At 36.3% G+C, this 24,335-nt stretch overlaps 1 protein-coding gene across 9 annotated transcripts in view; it reads left to right on the top strand.

Moving 5' to 3' along the window:
- The window catches only part of drk (growth factor receptor-bound protein 2 drk), a 158,395-nt gene extending 146,084 nt beyond the window's left edge, over nucleotides 1–12,311 (top strand). For all 9 annotated transcript variants that reach the window (XM_071671478.1, XM_071671477.1, XM_071671481.1 and 6 more), the window contains one exon: nucleotides 1,195–12,311. In XM_071671478.1, the coding sequence (XP_071527579.1) occupies nucleotides 1,195–1,368 (174 nt within the window). In that variant the 3' untranslated portion in view covers nucleotides 1,369–12,311. The remainder of the gene's footprint in view (nucleotides 1–1,194) is intronic.
- Nucleotides 12,312–24,335: the final 12,024 nt, after the last annotated feature.

Raw genomic sequence — 24,335 nt, 5'->3', positions numbered from 1 at the left:
GTTTATTTTTGAAGTTTGTGTGCAGAGAAGATTACAGATTAGATTGCATAATGTTTAGTGGAGTTCTGACTTTTGGATACGGTACGTTGGAGAATGAAACATGGTTATTGTAAGAGGAAAACAGAATTAGGAAAGGAAGCAACAGATCATTTCATAGCACAGTACAAATATTTACAAGTATTTTCACAGAATCAGAGTGATGACTTTAAAGTGTGTGTGAGCCATTTGAATGCATGTTGGCTCTGGTGAATGAAAGATTCAAGAAGGGACAACTATGGATCAATGCAGTGTGTATTGTGAACTAGATATTCAGAGAAGGTTCTGCTTGGGCTTGTATCTTGGAGGAAATAGTAATTTGAGTGATTACTTATTTGTACTTTACGTGGAGGGAGTTTTTTACTCCTAGAGCCCCATCATTTGAACGTTTTCCATTATCATACAATCATAAATTTATGTATTCTCTCTTCATTAACTTTGTTCACAGTCATTCTCTTTCATTCATCCACCATTTGTGTATTATAAAAATATTTCTTTACATCCTTTTTTTAATAGATTTCTTTCTTGACTTCATATTATGTCCTATATTCTCTCATAAAGAGCTGTTAACTGTCCACATCATCAGTCTCTCAAAAACTTAAAAGGTTGTAATCAGGTAACCCCTCACTCTTCTCTCTTCCAAATTGGGTAGATTAAGTCTCCAGCCTTTCCTTGTAACTTAATTCTGGTACCATATGGTACCAAATTCTGGTACCATATTTGTTCCTTTATCTGGACCGTTACCATGAGCTTTTAGTGCTTCTTGAGGTTTGCATAACCAAATCTGAGAAGCTTATTTTAGTTATGGCCTCATGTAGAATAGAAATAGCTTGCTAAATATTTCCTTATCCATATACTTGAAAGCTGTTCTGATTTGCCAGCAGACAGTTTGTCTCTCTAACAGATCTCCTAATATGGGACTTTAGTAACAGGATAGGTATAAACAGATGCAATTAAGCTTTTTCTGAATGCACATCTGAATAGCAGTGATACATCCATGTTCACAGGATAAGTTTGAGGTATGAAAGAAATTGTCTTTTTCATCATGCTGTAAGGAATTATTTATCTTTCAATATCAAGTCTGTGAGGTAGGTTGCTTAGAGATAGGTATAATGTGTAATTATTATACTTATATTTGGTATGATTTATTCTTTACAGTTCCTAGTGCAAGCCCTCTATGACTTCACTCCACAAGAACATGGAGAGCTTGAATTCAAGCGAGGTGATGTTATTACTGTGACAGACCGATCAGACCAACACTGGTGGACCGGTGAAATGGGTAACCGCAGGGGACTCTTCCCTGCTACATATGTTGCGCCGTACCATACCTAGGTTGATCCTGTATACCTCCAAACCCTGGTACCTTTTCTTCTTGTAAGGTACCCATTTTGTGTATCCCTTATTCTTAAAGGGTGCCCCACCTGGTTTTGGCCAGGTTTTCCCAGACTGTAACTAGACAGAGACTGTGAATGAGACTTTGTTTAATACTGTGAAAACAAGCTGGCATGGCTAGGTTGCCCTTGGCTTAAATGGCAAGAGTCTGAGGGAGATGTTGGTTGGCTAGCCACTAATAATACATTTATTGTACTCATTTCTGTGGCTTTCATCCCCAGTTATTCGTTATGCCAAAATTTTATTCTAAGATGGCCCTCCCACTATAATGGAATAGCCAGCCTTGTATTGTGTTTTATTATTGGTGCCATTTCATACTTTTCATCTACTGCAGTTTTGTGGAGAATCATTCTCAAGAAATTTGCATGTCTTGTTCTTGCCACAAGCTCATATTTCATTGCTGAATTTCTTTACTGACTGTGTTGGGCTGAACAATAGAGGATCACAAAAGTTATGAAATATGCTGTAGCTTGAGGAGTAAATCAACTTGGCCTTTCTGACATTGAGAAATTTTGCTATGATTCTTTGCAGCTGTAACAATTTTGCAATAATTCTTCATAGCTGTAACATTTCTAGCACAAAGTGGAAGAATTTTGCAGTGTTTATACCCCACCTACGCACTTTACCATCTTTACTTTACCTGAATCTAAGATTGTGTATGGCACAAAGATCAACAAACTTTGAGAAACTTATTCTGTTGTCTGGCATTATTTTTATTATTCTATTCTATGGCATAATTTTTCATATCTTTTGATTAGATCAAATTACATTTGGGGGCCTTTAAATTCAGGTAAAGTTGGTCCATTTGATAGGAGTGTAATCCCAGCAAGTGAAACTGTAGACTTTGGTTTATGATAACTCTGGTAAGCACAATTTTTATACTGGTAGAATTCTGGTAAATGCTGGAATGTATGAAGATATATGTATATGATTAGATAAGCCAACCAGATACTGAGTTGACTGGACAACATTAGTCAAAGTGGAGTGTGAGAGGTAAACTAGTAGAGGAGATAGTGGTTGTGAGACTTCTTTTATTACACACCTTGATGCTGAGTAACAATTATTTTAAACCAGATGCTTGTTGTTGTTAACACATTTTATAATTAATGGAAAAAATAATGTATTATAAATGGCTATGAAATGTAAAGTCTTCTTCTTTTCTGATAGGTTCAATGTGTTTGAGAATTTAGTCCTTTTTTTTTATTCTTCCCCATTTAGTAATTGTCACGTGGAGGCTATTTTAGCTTCAGAGGTCTTGGGGCTGAGTTTCTAAGTGCTCAGTAAGAGTACGAAATTTTTTGTCAGTAATTATGTTTTGTTATGTAATCTAATTTTGCATTTATAGACATACTTTTATGGTCATGATAAAAGGAGAGAACATTTTATCCTCTCAGAAAGGATTAATGTAATGTAGTTGCACTGTGCACAATTTAGAGATGCCCCATAGCTCAAAGCACTTAAGGTAAATATTGTTTGTTCCTAGTTTGTTCCTTCAAAGTGTGGATTGTTTTGGCAGATTAGTGTTGCAGAGTGACATTTTGCAGGCTTATATTTTATGAGAAAAGAATAAATTTTCTTATTTTCTTTGTGTAGGGGTATAATTAGGAAGATTTTGTCTCACTGCTGCCTCCACTTACATTATCGCCTCTTATTCCTCAGTTGTCTTACAACACCTGAATATGTGAATCTTGGATGAAGTAGATTTAAGGATAGTCTAATGTTGATGTGAAGCCAGGTAACTAAGATTGTGATTGGCCATAACTTTTGCAGTTTGAAATCTTGTATAGAAAATCTTGTATAGAGAAATAAAACAGCCTAGTTAACAGCATGGTGATCAGTAGGCTCAAAGTATGAATTTTCAGAAAATAATCTTCAAAGATTATCATCCAGGATTTATAGTCATGTTTTTCATTTGAAATCTTTATGAAAGGTATTGCCTTTATACTGAATTTAGATACATAATTTTTGTGTATTCTTTGAAAAAACTTTGGAAGTAAGTTCATATTGTGCATCCTTATGGAAAAAGGTGTAAGTAGAAGATAAGTATATTTTAAAGCTTTGTGACTATCAAAATCTTCTTGAATTTTGTCTGTACTGTTTTAAGTTGTATTTTTATTAGTGACACGTGAACAAACCACTTTTACGTATATTAAGAAGAAAAGAATCAAGCTGGAGTCCTTACCAAAGGTTATATTTGTCATTATTCTTCTTTAATGTATATATTGTTTCTCACATTTAAAGCACAGTGGTATATGCATCATCTTTTCCAAACATTTCAGTCATTCTGCATCTTCATGCATGGAACGCTTGAAACATTTACCAAAGAGTTCTTTTCGTTGGCCAAGCTTTCAGTTTGGTGAAGCAGTTGCCAGCTGTCTACACCAGAATAAGTAAAGATAGATATGAAAAAGATGTTATCTTATTAGAAGTAACTGTAATACACAAGGAGGGAAAGTAGGAATAAAAGAGCTGGCAAAAATTCATCAATAGTAATGTTAGCAGGGTAATGCAGAGTTCAAGAATGTATGGCATCTCTTTAACAGAGTGAGGGAGATCTAGTATGAATTTTTCTGAAAAGTAGAACCTTCATTGGAAGAAGCCATGTACAGAAATATGTAAAACTGGTGTTATAGTGCATACTGGAGGACCTTAAATGCTAAATATTATGATATGTGCAACTGTTGTGAGATCCTAATGGTGTAAGCTCCATGCATGTCAAAGAGCCATTTTTAATTGTTGTAGTGCTTTCATGTGTATCTTGGAAGGACTTTTTGAAAGCTTTGGAATCCAGTGTAATCATTCTTTTGTTCAAAGAAATATTCAATTTTTTTAGGTTTTACATAGTAATCTCTTGAATGTCTTGACATTATTTGCTGAGACTTCACATAATCTTTGCCAAAGATTTATCCTAGATTCTCTGCTTAACTTTGACATCCAGTTCAGAGCTACTACTATGCTGTATCCCTCCTTTACCTCTTTTCATTGTAACAGTCATATGTTGCAGTATTGTTGATTTTGATATTTTGGCATTGTGAAGCCTATCATTTTACATGTGTTATCTCCTTTATAATAACTAGAGGCTGTTTTTGCCTTGAGCAACTCCACTGCCACTATATAACAGTTGTATGTAATGTGGCTATTTCAAAGACATTTGTAAGAGGAATGAGCTTGAGTAGCAAATTTTCAATGGGGAAAATATGTATACTTACTCCTGCCCCAGGACCCCATTTTATTCTTAATTTTCATATCTTTTTAATACTTGGGTGCCATTTCCCATATTAGCAAAGTAGCACCAGGAACAGATGAAGAAAGGCCACATCCGATCTCATCCAATCTGTATCTCTCATGTTTGATACACCCTTTTATGTATTAGTATCATTATTATTTAATGCTAGGACACTTTTTATGGGGCTACTGCAGTTTGGAGACTGTGCTCTTTATGGGAGCAGTAAGATTTCCTTTATGCAAAGCAAGAGAACCATGGCAAATGGTTTAATAAAAAGAAAAGAGGCAGTGAATGTATAAGATTAAATGCGGCAAAGCAGCTGGAATGGATGGGATTGCAGATGAATTTCTTAAGAAAGGTGATCAGTGTTGTTGGTTGGTTAGTTAGGACTTTTGCTGTATGTATGGCTTGAGGTTAGGTGCCTGAGGATTGGCAGAATACATAATGGTGCCTCTGAAGACATGGGAACAAATGTTCAAGTTTTAGAAGTATAGATTTGTTGAGTGTACCCAGTAAGTTCCATGGTAGAATGTTTATTGAGAGGATGATGATGTATACAGAGCATCAGATTGGGGAGGAGCATCGTGGTATATGGTGTGAAGATGAGATGTTTGTTTTAGAGAATCTATGTGAGAAATACTTAGAGAAACAAGGATTATTATGTGGCATTTATGGAACTTGAGAAAGTGGATGATAGGGTTGATAGAAATACTTTGTTGGAGGTGTTATGAATATTTACTGTAGAAGAAAAGCTGCTGTAAGTAGTGAATAGTTTTATTTAGAGAATAAAATGTGTGTTTGAATAGGGGGAGAGGAGGGTAAGTGGTTCCAGATGAAGGTGGGTCTTGAGGATGGTGTGTGGTGTCATCATGGCTGCTTAACTTTTGTATGGATGGGATGATGAGGGAAGTGAATGCAAGGGTCTTGGAGAAAGGACCAAGTCTGCAGTCAGTGAAGGAAGTTTTTGCACTCGTGGAGCTCCATCTCTTGAATCTTGTTTACCATCGTAAAGCATTTTAAACGTATGTATGCTCTCTCGATTTATCACATTTTCATTAAATCTGTTCAGTTCATCCATATGATTGTTATCATAGTGTAGGGGGAAATTGTTACACCATGTTATTTGACAAAGAGAACAGTGTTTCATAAAGGATCTTCTCACTCCAAAACAGTTCATCATTTCCTTGCTCCTCCATGGAGTGCAGCCTTAAATCTCTTGGTGTCTCAGAAAAGGGGTCTTTGGATTGTATAATAATCTTTCTTTCCCTTGTATTTGTTTGCCACCTTTGTTAGGTAGAGTCAGGAACAGGCAACTAAGCCTCAGTGGAAAAATCCTCATTTGGCTCCTACCTTTGTTCCTACTTTTTAAACATAATAATACAGAAGATGGGGATTTTCCCTCCCCTGCTCCTGCCCATTTTAGTCCTCTTCTGCAACAGATGAGAGATGTAGTTAGAATTCTTTCTCTTTAATCCTTAGATAGAGTACTTTGTGTAGTAATAGTAACAGGGAAGTGTGAACAAACTCTGCCTACAAATGGTAACTGTGAGCAACAATTGATGTGGCTGTAACATCTTCGTTGGACGGAAAAAGAGCAGCATTTCTGCCTCAAGAGGAGCCCACCTTACCTTGCTCCTTCTTGTAACACAACTCTGAAGCTGTTGAAGCTCTATAATAAAAGTTTCATGGTTACTTAATGGTAATATTAATAATAGTAATGATAATAATGATGATGAAATGTATTGAATACCATTCCACCTGACATACATCCATTTAAAACAAAACCCCCAAAGCCTGTGAGAGTAATGCCTTCTTAAATGCATTCTGAACACATGCATCACTCCAACATTACAAGCACTGATTGAAGATATCTCAAGAACCCTGTAATCTTCAAACCGCAGATGCTGAACAGTTTCTCCTCAGTTGCCCATAATTACTCAGTAAAGACATGCACACAACATCACCACACTTCTTGACCTATGGTCCTGTCTGGTGGATGTAGCTGGCTTAGAAGGGGATCCTAGGGCAGGAAGGTAAAGTAAGGTATATGTATTATTATGATGATGGTCATAAAGGTTAGTACTTCTGAGATTATTCAGAGGGGGCTCGTAACATCACAGAAAAGAATAAAGATTAAGGAAAAGTTCTTTTTCATATAATGACTAAAGTGTTAACTTCCCCAACCACCCCAAGTTTTTGATATTAGATATTGATAAAAAAAATAGGTTATTAAAAAGTCCATGAGAAAAAACGTAAATGCAAAAACTCACGGAGTAAAGATTAACCATCATTTTTGTATGAGGCTTGATGATTGGTCCATTCCCTCATTCCATGCTTTTTTATGGAACTGGCTTAAAGATTAATAAATATCAGGTATTTTAAGTAGTCAATGGATTTATTTAAACTTTCTAAGAAGGAAGAATAAATTCACTTGTATATGGTAAGATGGCCACATGAATTCTAGAGTAGAAAAACTGTTGAAAGACTAACATATATGCTACTGTGAGAATTATATTAGACTTGCTGGAAAGCTTATAAGAATAAATTGGAGATAATTAGATGTGAATGATGGTCAGTATTGGTTTTTCGAAGATTGTCAGTGGTTACCAGCCAGTGAAATGATACATGATATTCATACAGTCATCCATTATGTATTTTTCATTCCAGTTATCAAAAATATAGGAACATGACAGTAATTCTGGACCTCAGGGTGTTTCATTTATCAATTTTGATATGTTTTTGATTTACTAAACGTGAACGAATTTCAGAAGTGGGAGTCATGTAACGTGCAGAATAGAAGTTCTATAAATCTGTGTTTATGATATGATTTAGGTAGATATTAAAGAATTTTCCCATGTAGGAATTACTTGGATCACAGATGCTTAAAAGAGAATGGAGTGATATTGGCATATCTGCAGTTTATGAAGATAGGTCCAAATTTTTATTGTAAAATATTCCATGAACTGGATAAGATATAAATTTATTGTATCATTACAGATTATTAATGACATTTGTAGAATCATCAAGCATTTGATATATACAATTTTGATACTGTAATATGAAATAGGATATTCATTTATAGTAAATAACAGGACTGTGGTAATAACAGAAGCTGTGTTTTATATTTTTATATTTTATGGGTGGTATTTCTGCTCTTGATTGAAAATGTATGTGTGAAGTATTATGGGCAAATGTGGCTTTCTTTACACTGTCAAAGAAGTTTCTTTTCATGCTACTACAACAGTAAAAAATACTTTAATATGTAATGTATGATATTATAAGTATGGTGTTCTTTAGAAAAGTAGGGAAGTGAACACTAGTACTTGTGATTTGCTGGTGCCATTATATTCCTACCTTTGTGTATTGAGTGTATTTGTTTTCTTCATGTCCTTCATTTCATGGGTACAGTATCTCCTTTAACCCATTCACTGCAGCAGGCTTAAAATCTGAAGTAACCACTGTGTGGCACTTTTTGATAAAACAGATATAACAGTATTGTAAAACGACTTAGAAGCATGACGAGCCATCAGGTTTGAAGTTTTAAAGTGGTAGGTGCTGCTAGGTGTATAACTTATCTCTGTTTATGTTGTATCTTATACAGACACCTTCACTTTACAGTTTAAATTTCAGTTTTCCCTATTATATTCTATTTTGTTTACACCTTCATTTTTGTAATTTTAATGTCCTTGCATGTTGTTATGACTGAAGATATGGGTGAGAGACATTACAGTCTGTACATGTATAGTATGCTCATCATGTTACCAGTGAGCATTACCATAACTATGAAGTAGATGTAACTACTGTAAGACTTTACTTATGAGTGTGATGTGCTATCAGACTCAGTTTTAGGGCAGTAGGTGCTGTCAGGTGTATGATATACCATATTCCTTTTTTGCCATACTTTATACTGTACAAACCCCTTCACTTAATGTTTATGTTACTATTTTTCTGATTTATTTTCATTAGTCTACATTCTTTTGTTCATTTATTTATACACATTTATGAGTAGTGTGTAGGCTGATTTCTTTTTACTATCTACATGCCTCTCTATATAATTACTCATATTACTTCATAGCTTTAAACTAGTAAGCAGTCTCTTAGTGGTACACCCATAAACATGGATGCAGTTAGAGGGGGACATTACAGTCTTTAATATACTTTAATATATGTGCTCTAGGATTGTCTTGGCCCATGGATAGTGTGTAAGTACTCATGATACCAGTGACGATGGGTCTTATTTCACTTGCAGTATTGATAAGGAAAATGTCTCAACCAAACCTTATAGATTTTGACATATTTTACCACCAGGTTCGGCATAACCCATGTAGTATGTGGCAATCACTTTCCTAAACTGAAATTTGATTTGCTTTGTCACTTTTCAAGAGATATGTGTTTCATGCATATTATACTGACATACCCACCAAATGCAAGAATAGCTTGATATATCATCATCAACTTTTTTCACCCAATACAACTGTTGAGCATGTCACATTTATCCACAGTTCTTAATGTATTCCATTTGTGCTTGGGGCTTTTTCATCATTTTACCTGCTCGACTTTACTGTTCAATGTGAAAAGTATAGTGTCTTGGTGAATGGTGCAAATCATATGTAAGAACACAGTTTTCATACCACTTTATGTATAGAATGTCTTTCCAGTGCCACAGCACTGCTTCACAGCATTTTATTTATGGTAATGCAGGGCTCTGGAAATACTATGTGAGAATTGTCATTTGCCAGTGGCCTGTTAAGAGTAAGGCTCATGGAGACTTTTACCTTGGCCACCCCTTGAGGGAGTTCCCGAAGGAAAAGTGCATTAGAGATATATGGATAGGTAGAATGCAGGCTTACATTTCATATTTGCCTCTACAGTATTAGGTGTATCTTTGTTTTGTTCACTTAGATAATATAAAAAATTTGGGCTAGAAATCATATTATGTACTTATGAACTGTGTTCTTTGCCAAGATGAGATGACTGATTAAAGGGCTGCATAGGCTTCCCGACCTTGACCTATGCAGCCGAAACATAGACATAGGATGAGTCACAGAGGTCAAGAATTCAGGCTGTGGAAATGTGAGGTATTTGAGAGGAGCATATGGCGTGACTAGATGTTACAAAGAAAATAATTGGGTGCTGTATCAGAGATTTGGTATGGCAAGGAATGCAAAAGGAATGAATTGTATAATTTTAGAGTGGGTGAGACATAACACTGTAAGGTGATTTGTGCATGTGGAAAGTTTGCAAGATCTGGACTTATAAGAAGAGTGTGTGACAGTTTGATTAAAGGGGTTGGTGTGAGAAGATCACATGGGACTTGGGGAAATAGAGTGGATAGAACTGGAGGGAGAGAAATGGGGGAAGAATGATTGGAACGGTGTATGCAAGAGGCATGTAAGGACGGGGATAGGTGGAGATGCTTTTTTTGTCATAAGTACTCTCTTAATGGGAATTCTCAGAGGGAATGAGCATCAGAGATATAAGTAGATAAATAGAGATGAATGTTTTTCACACCTGATCCTAAAATGTGAATTTGTTCTCATTGTTTCAGTCTTTCTTCCATTATCTACAGTAATATCAATCCATTATTATTTTTACATCAAAGAGCAAAAATATTTTCACACTAAATTGAGAATTTTTCGGTGGTATGTTGTTTGAAACGCTTTTACATTTGCTAATGCATGCATAAACTTTGTTTACCTGCACTGCACTACAAGCTCCTGTGTTTTGTTAATGTAGATAATAGCAGTTTTGGGCTGGAATTCCAATTATCTACATATGAAATAAGCTTTTTACCAAGATGATATGACAAATGTCTTAGCTACTAATCTTGAAATGTCATGTTAATTGCATTCGATTTTATCAGTCTCACTTCTAGTATATACTTTGCTATCCCTATCATAATTGCATTAAGCATTACAGAACATACATACAGTTATGCCAAATCAATGGTGTTTAGGTTGTACAGATACAGTATGAAGCATAGTGTACCTTTCCACAACATCCACTTTTGTCATTGCAAGGGCAAAAAACTTGAGAGTGATTTTCTGATTAAATGATCAAGCATTGGTTGCAACTTATGTAGCTTATCATCAATATAAAATGTGTATTGTCAGAAAAATGGAGGAATCACCATCATTGCAAAAAATGATCTTGCATCATGACATTGCCATACACTTTCATCTTGAATTGTTCATCTGTAGTCTAGTATTCATTTGTTGTATGTTTCTTTGCACAAGATGTGAGAATTATGATGCATAGAAAGTGAGATTGCTAATTTTAAGTTACAGCATTGAACTCACAAACTCGTCTACATGGTGAAAACTCAGTGTTGTTTGCAGGTATTCGTGGTATAATTTGTCTGTGTTGCAGTGAGAGCCTTCAAATAATTATTGATAAATGCAGAATATAATCCAGCCCTTGGAATAGCTGTAACTAAGCAAGAACTCATACCAGAGATACTTGAATTGAAAGTAAATTATGTTAGAGTAAATTCATGGAAGCCCATGACCTCTTGCAGTATAGTTGCTCTTTTTTGCCCACACAGTGTGCTTGTTGCAACTTCATATGTGTCATGAGAACATGAGTCACTTTTTTCCTCATGTCTGCACATGAAACTGTATATCATTTCTTTCATTTTTAGCATCACAATTCTCGAAGCAATGTGTTTCAAGGCCTCCAATATATCCATGTAATAGTTACGGGTTCTAAGCTGCTGGCCAGGCAATGCAGATTTACTGTATATCCATCTTTACTGTTTCAGGAATACTAAGCTATCCAAAGGGAATAACACCAGACATGCATATTGTAATACTCTCTGACATGCCAATGACTCTATTCTTGCACATAGAAATCTTTAGCACACACTGAATTTTTGAAAGTGCCAGACTGTGTACAAGATAGCCACAGTGATTTGAAAAAAATTGAATGTTATGTATATGAGATAGCTGTAGTGAACGGGTTAAATGCTCCAGTGTTTTTTATGTACTAACTAGTGGTGTTGATATCAGTTTTTATCCAAAATATTCATTGCCACTCAAATCCCCATCACAGTCTTTGCTCCCACAAGCATCAAGTTTTGTACACTTTGAATGACCTCATTTTTTTATTCTTTTTTTTCATTTTGTGAGCATTTATCATAAAAACCTTAGTTTTATTAATTGTGATAATGTTAGATCAAAGTTTTTAAAGTTCATTACTGTCACTGTTCTTGTTGAGGTTTAAGTTGAGGCTGGTTATATGATTGTATTTGCTTTATGAAAAAACAAACAAGCCACACTTTGTTGGAACTCCAGGTTTTCTCTTGAGTTTGGAGGTTCCAGAAATTACAGTAAAGTAAGACTGCAGTGGATGTGCAATTGCACATTTTTATTTATATATCTTTATAAGAGGAATATTGCACCTATTGATGGGGATGGATATGGGTTGGCACTACCATCACCATGTGCTGTTATAAGCAATCAGGGAAACCCTACATTTTGTGTGTAGTAGATCAGCTTGCAAGAGGTATGTGTATCTGAACCTTCACAATGCTCAATTTCACAATTTTTGTTCTAATATTTCCAGTTTTTCAGACCAAATATACTGTATGCATTATTTAAAATAAAAGTTTTAGTAGTCTCATTCTTACGTTGCAGTAAAATTGAGTTCACATTTGTAATTAATGATATCCTTACCCAGATTTGAACAGTGCTCTTGAGAATTATTTCATTGCAGATGATTGTTGAACCTTAAGCTTCTGGGTGTGAGTGATACTTTAAAGTAAATTTGATAATTTCATTGAAAACCATATGCTGTTAATACAATACTCAAATGATTTATTCATACAGATTGCTTATGTATCTGAATTTATAATGCAGTGTGAATGGGAATGTGTGGGTTTACACACTCGTTTAGATACATCCTCACACAATACACTCAAATCTGAACCTCCTTTTACAAACGTTTGTACATAGAGACAGTAGATACCTGATCATAACACACGAACACATTAACATCTTATCGATATATACTTTCTCTATTTCTCGGGTTACCTTACCCTTTTGCCCCAGTTACCCCTTACAGTGCTCAGGAGACCATTCAGTTCGAACAGGTGGGACCAAAGGTCTAAAAGTGTGATGTATATTTAGGATTGTAGATTGAGTGTAGGACAGTTGAGGAGTAGGTGAGAAATGAATTCATTGTGTAAATTGCACCTTAAGCTTGAGGGGTCTTGTGATATGTTGAATCTGCATTTATAATGTTAGGGAGGTAGATAGTGTCCAAAGTGCAAATGAGATAGTATAACTGTAATGTCTTGGGTGGGTGTATGTCAGGTGGAGCCTGTCACATATAGTTTTCTAAGGGTCAGGAGAGTATAGGAGGTGACTTGGTCTGGTGGCAGATTACAGAAATACCCAAATTCCTTGAAAATTATAAATCCAGACACATATTCTCCAGTTATGGATATCAGCATTTGAGGGTGTGTGCACAAATTTGAAAAGTATATGTGAACATGAATAAGGTAATGAGGTGCAGCAGGAGGACAAGAGAAGGTATAATTTTGAATAGGGAGAACCTGGAGGAAGTGGAATGCTTCAGGTACTGTGAGTGTAGATGGCAGTTGATGCAGACATGGAGGCTAAAGTCAAGTCAGAATGGAAGAGGGTGTTGGCTAAGATTCTTAGTGCATTAAGAGGCATTTGGAACGAGAAATTGTTTTTAAAGGCAGAGGGCTGTTAAGATGTGGTAGTCCTGACTATGTTTTATGAATATATCTTTGGGCCTTGAATGCAAAAGAAAGGGAGAAGTTGGATGCGTTGGAAATGAAATGTCTAAGGACAATATGTAATAGTGTAAGGTAAGTTGATCTTTGAAGAAATTTCAGTGTAAGAAAGAGGTGTGGTAACAAGGGAAACTACTTCCTTCTCTGTACAAGCAACCATCCTTGGTTACTACTTTCCTATACAACTTGATAGATACATTAAATAAACTTGTCTGAAATTCAGACATTCACTGCTGTTCCCTTTGCCCTCATACAGTAACACTGTACATGCAATTTACCAGTCCTGAGACCTCACCTTGAGTCATATGTACATTAAAAATACTCTTAAACCAATGAAGAAAGCTCCCTCATCCTTATAAAGATCATTTGCAATCCCATTCATTCCAATCATCTTGCCACACTTCAACTAGAAGAAAGCTTTCACCACCACTTTTCTTTTCACCAAGCCACTTTTCATGACTCACTTCACATACCTCCATGACCCAAACACCCAGCATTTGCCAGCCTATCCTGTAACACATCTTTATTAAAGAGTCCCTCAGAATACTTTTTACACATCCTCTTCCTTGCCTGTTACAGTTTCCCCATCTGCTTCCTTTCATGATACTTCCATTGGCTCTTTTGTTCTAATGCTGTTCACCTCTTCTCAAAACATTTTCATGTTCCTCTGATGTTTACCAATCCTCTGTTTTCCCAACTCTCATTTGCTCTCCTTTTTAGCACTTGCACCTTCCTCTTGACCTCCAGCCACTGCCACCCACAGTCAAGCCCCACAGACCACTTGATATACCCTGGTTCAGACCACTGAAACCACATTACTGCACCCCTACGCCAATTTACATATATTGTGATGTTAAAATACCCCACCTGCAAGTGATAACATTGTATGGGAAAAGTCACCTTTATGAAATCATTATATTATATGCAGGTAGTAAAGAGTAGTTTCGTCATGAACCTTCTCACTCCAAATGAAACCATCTTACCCTGCTTCTACATGGAGTCTAGCCTTAAAGCTGCTGGAGATCATTATAGGGGTCATAGAGTTATTTAGAAATAGAAATCATGCGTTATTTTCTGAGGTGAATAATAATATTTGTAATATGAAAATTATGACCTGTTTGTTGAAAATGTGCACATACTCAGCTAACCAGAGAGGCATGCATTTTAATACACAATGATAATTTTTAAGAATTTTTTCAAAGGTTATGCATAAAATCTTAAAAAGATTAGTCTGTTGTAGTGTTACGTTTTCCTAAGTAAGTATACCTTGATCAGAGGAGTGATATGACTTTCCAGTAACTTGGTGATAAACTTTTTTCCAGCCCTACCTGAACTTATGGCAAAAAATGAGCTCTGAAAATTGAAAATGGCCCAGTATCTAATCTGAATGATTGGTTGTGCAAAGAGGAAGTGAAAATACATAAAGGATTGCCCAGAAATAAAAACCTCTGACCCCTCAATTGACTTTCTCTCTATATACATGTATTGAGAGTTTATAGTTAGTAGGTTGAAGTACAGTGTGTAAGGGATTTGTGGATAGAATTAGGACTATACATATTTTGATAAAGTCCAGTGAGTATTTTGTTGATCTCAAGTGCATTTTCAAGATGCAACACCCAAAGTGAACCAGAAATTGTTCAACTGACAGTGACATGTATGTTTGCTGATTTTTAAAAGTTCCATCACATGTTTACATCCTTCATTGTGTATTGTTTTCTGTGTCTGCTTTATATAATTTTCATTTTGAATAATTGTATATTAGGAAATGATTGTTTAGCCTTACAGAACATGGTATACCTGACTCGGAATGTTTTTTGTCTGGGAATGCTTATAGAATTTTTGAGAATGCACATAGAGTATCATATTATACAACACTGACATGGGCACTACAGCAGTATCTACTGTCCAAGTTTTCAAGGTGTGATGCCATATTTTAGTATTCATGCTAGAATTTTATTTGGCATTTTGTAATATTGTGTTCTTACTGACATTAAAGCCAGAATTAGAGTAAATACCATTTATAATTCAACTGAGGCACACTGTCCTTAAACAGCAAATTCAAAACATAGCTAGTAATTGATCAAAAGCTTTTGAAAGAATTGGAGTCATAGCTACCCTTATTTAATAAACCTGTACATTCCAGTTAGGAACAGACATGGAAGAATGAGCTAGAATTTACCTCGCACTCATATAAACTGGATCACATTTCATTGTAGTTCTTTCATGGATGTATGACTTGATCTTCCATTAGATTGCTACTTTCACTGCAAGTACTAGGTTGTAGTAGATGTTTGAAAAATTATAATTTGCCCTCACATAATTCTTTATGATTTTAGAATGTTTTCAAGAGCCATGATCAAAATGGTTGTTTTAAAGCCTTGCACTGACAAATTTGCAGAAGTGCTATGCTGTCTGGTAGTATAACTTCAGAAATTGATTGTTCATTAATTTCTTCCACATATTCAAACCTTATGGTTTATGCATTAGTCTTTTTATGAATGTAATGACGAATTATAGGGTTATTGTAACAGATAGATTGAGATGAATGAATGTAAAGGGAAATTTGTGTACAAGTGTGCGTGTGTTTATTCATGTGTGTAATTACCTATTTTTACTGTAGGGGGGGAAGTTTTACACTCTTGAACTTTTTCTGTTATCTTACATCTTTTTAAGCAGTATGCAATTCATGTTTTCTTGTCATTCTTGTGTTGCTGGCATCTTTCAAAGAACTGTTCAGTCATCATCATCATGCTGGTAGTATAACTCAGATGCTGTGATCAGGCCACCCTTTACTCCACTCTTATCCTTGGTTGACAGATTTATAGCTTCTCACCATTTTATTTAATTCATCTTTCTTAATTCTGGTACTGTCTTTGTTGTCCTTCTCTAGACCTCCTCTATCAGTACATTGTGTTAACAATTTTAGTTATTAGATGGCTTTTTGTGCTGAAAAACACTGTATAACCATAAGGTTGTAGTGCTGTACAAATAGCACTTCTTAGTAAGGTGACCAGACTTCAGAGGCACATCCCAATTTTGATTGAATATATATATTTTTTTCATGTTGGAAGCATTGGTCATGGACAAAAGTCTACATTAAGGGTGGGCCTAAATTGAAATATAAAGAGGTTAATGAAAGGGAAAAAGAAGAGGCAAGGGAAAGTATTTACCAGTTTTAGAGGAAGTTAAAAGCCTTTCTTTTAAAAAATGCCAGGTTTTGGTTACTGGGAAGGACATGAGACAGTAGAGAGATCAAAAACTTGGAGGTGTTGGGAAAGTTATTAAAACATCCCACCCTTGAGCAACCAACAACCACATGGTAAACATGATGCAGCAGTTTGCTAATTAGTATGTAGCTTATCTAATAGTAAGGACTCACAAGCAGCCACCTCTTGGGGACAAATACCAAAGTAATACATATAGAAGAGGAAAAGTGAACCAACATTGCAGCATAGGACAAGTGGGTCTAGTTTTGAAGTTATCCCAGGAGAGTTGATAAGTGAGTGCTTTTGACTCAAACTCTTAAGTAAGGATGCAGATCTAGAACCACCCCAGATGTGAGGGCATTACTCCATGCAAGGATGGTTTGGTCCAATGTTCAAACTGTTTGGAAGGAAAGAAGTTTCAACATTTAAATAGGAGTCCCAGTTTTTTAGTGGCAGACTTAGCCATTTCTGTAATGTGGGGTGTCCAAGATGGTGTGGATGCTACAGTAAAACCAGGTTTGGTCATTGAGTATAGAGGTGGAATTACAGTAATGTGGATGCTACAGTAAAACCAAATTTGTTCATTGAGTCAAGAGGTGGAATTACAACTATCATAGGAGAGAGGGAAGTTGAGGAATTTTCAATAGCGAGATGGATCTTGCAGGCATCAAACGTCAGATTTCATCTAGGTCTGAGTTTATTGAGGAAGTTGCATTGAGCCAAGATGCAGATCAAGTGAAAGAAGGAGCTGAATTAAAGGATGTGGAAGAATTCAGTGTTGAGTCATCAGCGTGTGAGTGCATTTGATTATTTGTAGAAGAAAGGAAATCGTGCGAGGTAGCACTAGGAAAAGACAACAAAGGCCCCATTCATTCACACTCTGTCTCTGCCCCACAAAACTTTCCATGGTTTACCCCAGATGCTTTACATGCCCTGATTCAATCCATTGACAGCACGTCCACCCTGGTATACCACATTGTTCCAATTCACTCTATTCCTTGCACACCTTTTACCCTCCTGCATTTTCAGGCTCTGATCGTTCAAAATCTTTTTCACTCCCTTCCACCTCCAATTTGGTCCTCCCACTTCTCGTTCCCTCCACCTCTGACACATATATCCTTTTCTCAATTTTTCCTCACTCATTCTCTCCATGTGACTGAACCATTTCTACACACCCTCTTCTACTCTCTCAACCACTGTCTTTTTATTACCACACATCTCTCTTATCCTTTCATTACTTACTCGATCAAATCACCTCGCACCACATATTGTCCTCGAAGATCTCATTTTCAACACATCCACCCTCCTCTGCACAACCCTATCTATAGTCCACGCCTCACAACCATATATCATTGTTGGAACCACTATTCTTTCAAACGTACCCATTTTTGCTTTCCGAGATAATGTTCTCGCCTCCACACATTTTGCAACGCTACCAGAACCTTCCCCCCCTCCCCCACCCTGTGACTCACTTCCACTTCCAGGGTTCCATCCACTTCCAAATCTACTCCCAGATATCTAAAACACTTCACTTCCTCCAGTTTTTCTCCATTCAGACTTACCTCCCAATTGACTTGTCCCTCAACCCTACTGTACCTAATAACCTTGCTCTTATTCACATTTACTCTCAGCTTTCTTCTTTCACACACTTTACCACACTTTCCCCATAATTCTTGTAAATGTTGAAGTTTTCATCAAATTTAAATGTAATCTTGATGTTCTGGTGTCATTCTGTTATGACTTATCTAAGGAATTCCTAACTACATTTTCCATTCTCATCTTTTGAAGTGAACAGTAGTCAAAGCTGGAGGTTGCAAGGGGAAATTTGAAGGCCAGATTCGGAAATTTGCTACTTTATGCATTATCATACTTGTTTGCCATTTCCCACTTTAGTGAGTTAGCACCAGGAACAGATGAACAACAGCCTCATTAGCCCACATTTTCTCACTTGCCTTTATATATAATGCACCATAACTAGGGCCCCCTATCCACACCTAGCTCCCAGTCTAACTCCTATTTTTTTCTTCGTACTGCTTCATATGCTGTGGTTCAGCCCATTGATAGGACATCCCAGTTTAGATGTGCTTCATTATTTTATGATAGAATTTGTGAAAGTTTAAAGTATTGTTTTTGCACTTGTATAGTTAAGAATTTTTATATAAGTTGAAGACAGTTAAGTTGACCAAATGGTTAATTCAGAGCATCATTATTAAGGTTATAATTTTTCAATGGTAGAAAAAAAATTGAATGTTGGTAAGGGAAATTCAGGGAATTCTGAATCAGCATCTCTGTGGGAACCATGTCCATATAAACCACTCACTCCAGACTGTCTTGCAAGGCATATGAGGCATGCCAACAAGTAGCTCTTATTTGCTGTTGCATTTAGCTTTAATGTCAGCTTGGAGGTAAATGGGTAGAGGTCGTCATCAGGTTGAAAAAAAAAAAAGGTGATGTAGTGTCACAACATTACAAGATAAGGAGCATAGAAGAGTATCTAACCAATTGCTGAAATGACATCTAAAGACTGAGTACTATGATCTTGCATCAGGCATCTCCTTCTGCATACAATTTTTTTTCCTCATCCAGCATCATGAAATATTCCTACAACCACACTTTTTTTCTGTCCACAGAATATTTTTACAGAACTACGCAACTCTAGCTTCTGTTGATGAACTTGGCGACTGCGCCCCACATCAGCTTCTCTTTACACTTGTTGTCACTCACATTTTTTAGTTCTTTGCTGTTCTTTCTGTATCCAAAAGTTTTTCATTCATATTTATAGCTACCTCGCAAACGCGGGAGACAGCGACAAAGTATAAAAGAAAAAAAAAAAAAAAAAAAAAAAATTTATAGTTCTGTCCCACTTGAAAAGTTAATCTATGGACTACTGTTATATGATCTGATAAGCCTCACTTATGCTCTTACTGACCTTTCATCATGTACAAAAGCAATCTCATTCATTCTTGCCAGAAACACTTCAGATATATTTTTGTATGACATGAATTTTATGTCTGCCATATATGTGTTCTTTATGAATTCCTTAATTGCTTTTCAGACATGGCATGCATTTTAATGCATCATTCATATGGGTAGCGATCTGTAATTAATGATGATGTTGATAGTAGATATTCATTACAAAGAATTTAGTTCATGACAATGTGATCTCAATTACTTTGTATAAAAGGGCCATTACTTGTTTTGCATTTAATTGAATTGAGAAAAGGAATGATGCTAAGGATGTGTGTAGCAGCTATAGGGGAATACGTCTGTTAAGTATACTAGGAAAAGTGTATGCAAGAGTGTTGATTAATAGAGTGATGGCAGTGACAATGCAGAATAAGTGTGGAGCAAGGGGGTTTGAGGAAAGGTAGGGGATGTATGTAGGTAAGGTAAGGATGTATGTAGCAGCTATAGGGGAATACGTCTGTTAAGTATACTAGGAAAAGTGTATGCAAGTGTTGATTAATAGAGTGATGGCAGTGACAATGCAGAATAAGTGTGGAGCAAGGGGGTTTGAGGAAAGGTAGGGGAAAGTGAAAGGTAAGAAGCTGTATGCAGTTTTTATGGATCTGTCAAAAATATATAACAGAGTCAAGTGGAATGCTGTGTGGGATGTGTTAACAATATATGAGGGAGGGGGACAGTAGTTGGATGGTGTGGGAGTCTTCTATAGAGGAGCACATGCATGTTTAAGTGTGGATGGAGAGTTGAGTGAAAGTTTTGGTATTAATGTGGGTGTGAGATAGGGTTGTGTGATGTCATTGATTCTACTCAAAATATATATGGATGGAGTGAGGAAAGCAAAGCTAGGGAAATGGGATGCAGATATGTGTTGAGGTATAATGGCTAGTGACATGCCTGTTTGCGGATGTTACTGTGTTGTTTGCTGAGAATGAAATGGTGTTGCAGAAGGCTGTAAATGTGTTTTATGATGTGTGTAAACACAGGTGATTGAAGGTAAATGCAAGTAAAAGTAATGATGTTTGAAGGGAAACAGGATGAAAGTGTAGATTTTGCAAAGCCTCAAAGAGTTCGAGAAAAGAAAATGTACTAAATTCTGCTATAAGTGTGGAGGAAGAAAGACTGAAAAAGGTGATAGAATGTAAGTATTTAGGAACTATCTTGATTAAGTTTGGTGATAAGAAAGGAGAGATAAGAGAGAGAGCGGTACAGGGTAGAAGAGTTATTGGATCCCTCAATAGAAGAATGAAGAGTAAAGGTATAAGTATGAAACAAAAGAAAGGGTTAAAAAACAGCATAGTTCTCTCGACCCAGATCTATGCAGCTGAAATATGGACTGAGAGTAAATCACTGACGTCAAGAATCCAGACTGTGGAAATGAGCTATTTGAGAGGAGCATGTGACATGACTAGATGGAATAATGAAAGAAAGGAATAATGCAAAGGGAATGAATTGTAGAGTGACAAAGTGGGTGAAACATGATACTTGGAAGTGATTTGGGGATGTGGAAAGAATGCAGGATGGAGATTTTACAAGGAGAGTGTGTGATAGTATGATTAAAGGGGCTTGTGTGAGAAGATGACCACCTGTGACATGAGGAATTAGAGTGGGAGAGTGCTGGAGGGAGAGAAATGATTGAAGAAAGTATGGAATAATGTATGCAAGGGTGAAGACTTTTGCTTTGGCCACCCCTTCGATGGGAGTTCCAAGAGTTAATGGGCATCAGAGATATGGATAGATAGTAAAAAATGAGAAATTCTCTGTAGATGGAAAGTTGTGAGGTAACAATAAAACCTGTAGATAGTTAAATGCAAAAACATTGTAACTATTTTTCACTAGCATTTAGAACATGTGGTAATTAGGATGGATGAACTCTTACACCTTTTCGTTCTGCATCTAGGGAGCAACTTCTGCTGTTGTGGGTGGAGTGTTTTGCGGAAGGCAACACCTGTCATAAGTGTGTGGTGAGTGCTGCGGACATGGACTGTGCATGTTATGAGAGGTAATAGGTGGTGGTGCCTTGGGTTGACCAAATTTGTCTTACTAGATCTTTCCTGTGTTAGCTGAGTGGCAGTAAGTTTAGCATCTGCAGAACATTTGACACCCCCTTATGTCAACACCTAGTGTAACACTTTACGTTTATCATCTAGTCACTTATTTTGATGTGTGGGTGCAGGTGGTTTATAGCCTTTGCATCACTTTGCACATCCTTAACCCATGCCTTGTATGTTGTAATGAAAAATGGACTTCCACACATAAAAGTGCTTACTTTTCACTTGATTCTGAGTTCCTTCTTCTGGTGAGACCAACATCTTTATTCATACATACAGACCAACTCAACACATAATATGCTTCCATTGCATTCGATCTCTACTCATTCCTACAGCATCTTAAACTGAAACATCCCAAGCTTTAATGATTCTTTCACTGCATTGATCATTATCTTCCATGGTCTGTACCTCCATCCTGCACCTTCTGTACTACTATATATGTATTATCTTCTTAACCAAACTATCATGTCATATGTTGTACCTGACCATACCATGTTAGATGACTTTCATCCATGCACCTTTTTAATAACACTTCAAACATTCTTCATTCATCTCTCATCACACTATATAACCTTTTCACTCTTGGTTGTTTTTTTCTGTCCATCCTCCTAATTCCAGCTATACTGTGCAAATCATCCATCTCTCCTTCTTAATTTTTATGTCTTCAGACCTGTATACACTTCATTAATTGGCGCTGGAACAAACTTTTTACACTGTGATAAAAGTATACCCTTGGTTTTTCATTTGTATATAATTATTTTCAGCTTTATCTACCTTGTTACCAGCCATATTAACTTTACACTTGAATATGTGCTTTTCCATGCAAAATGAGCTTATTCCTGATCCATCACTTTCAAACACTATCATCTTGCTTTTATTCGCATACAATTTTAGCATCCTTCTCCTACGTACATCGTTGAAAATTGGTTCATGATTCTGTTCCATTCTTCCTCTTATTTAAAGCACAACTTTGTATACATATAGCAACTGCTGCAACTTCATTATCCATGTTTTAAGTATCTCACCTCATTCACCTCACTTCCCTCATATGTCACAATGTGCCTCGTTACCATGGTTGACATATGGCAAACTACTCACTCACATGAAATCAAAAGTCGTACAGGCCCAGAAATTTGAGTCAAAACTTCTTAAATTGATTTACTAAGTTTCATGCCTCTTCTAAATATAAAAAAAATATTGCATAAATATGACTAACTATAATGTGACTTAATTGACTCAGAGTAGCAAATATATCCCTGGAAACTGGGAGTCTATTTGTCATCCTGAAGGATTGGGTTTAGAACACCAGTTTCGAAAAATTACCTCTCATAAAACTGGCATTCCTCAATGCATTTAATATACCCACCCCATGCGAATGGGGGATGTGAAAAAAAAGTATCACAATAGTTGATGGTCATTGCTCGAGTTGCTATGATGATTATGTAGACGATGTGATGAGTTTGAAATGAGAGGTAGCTATGCAGTTGTGATGCCTCAGTATGCTCAAGTAAAAATATTATGCAGAGGCAGGGTAAGAGTATATACTGGTCTTTTTTCATAAGTGGAGAAGCTTAACCAAATTTGGTTAGATTGAAGGGCAACTTGACATTGTTTATATGTAACTGTGGTTTGCTCTTGTTATAGGCTCAGCCAGAAATACTATACAGATGATTGCCCCTGTTTCATGATGTCCATGCATTTACATTTTAGTTTCTGTAACTCTGACTAGTAAGGTGACACAAAAAACATTCTCTGATTATTGACACTTTATTTATGAATGGGGTATGGCAGGTACACGGTCATACTAACAAATGTAAGAGGAACACACACACGTTCATCATACCATGAAAGTGTTAGAGGCGCGCAGTATACTTCATACTGCAGGACTGAGGTGACTCGCATGAAACAAGATACACTCAAGGGCCTTGTTACTACACAACAGCCGTTGTGAGTCTACATCTTTTGAGTGTATAAATCTCTCACTCACGCTAAAGGAAGATTTTACAAAACACAGTCTATTTACATACACAATTTGAATATATTTCCACTATTCTTGTGAACAACTTTTCCAATTTCATCTTCATGATAACATCCTCCCTATTCTCATTCAATTTTTCCTACGTCACTCAATATATATTTCTCTTTAATGTTCTACTCCAGGGTGGATCAACAGTTGCAAAGGAAATTTCACTTTTGATATTTCTGAGTGTTGTTTAACCTCTTGAGCTCGACGGTATGACCATTGAGCATGATGATACGACCTTTGAGCAAGACTGTTGGTTATGATAAGGCTGACTTTTCACCATACTCTTCAGAACTGCATTTAAGGCAGGACCATTATATCCAAGGGTCATATTGTGGTGCTCAAGTGTCTTACCAAAGGCTCTTCAGTGATCATCTTTGGGTACTGAAGTAGTTAAATGTAACCAGGCTAGGCTGTCAGCATCTTTGATTAGTGAACAAGTAAATTGTGATGTAACCAACTAGGTAGTCAGCGTCTTTGGTTACTGAATTAGTAGACTAACAATAACAGGTGGTTAGCGTCTTAGTGTCTCCCAGTAATATTCAATGTTATGGATATTATGGTCTGCTTTGTTGTTGATCACCTATAAGTAATGATGTACCATAGTTTAAAGAAAGACTGTACCATAAAGATTTATGTAATGATTGCACCATGATTTAACAATTATCTAACTCTTGGG

The sequence above is a fragment of the Panulirus ornatus genome, chromosome 16 (genome assembly GCF_036320965.1).
Source record: "Panulirus ornatus isolate Po-2019 chromosome 16, ASM3632096v1, whole genome shotgun sequence".
In the NCBI taxonomy this organism is placed as follows: domain Eukaryota; kingdom Metazoa; phylum Arthropoda; class Malacostraca; order Decapoda; family Palinuridae; genus Panulirus; species Panulirus ornatus.
This window is presented reverse-complemented; position numbering and strand designations above follow the sequence as displayed.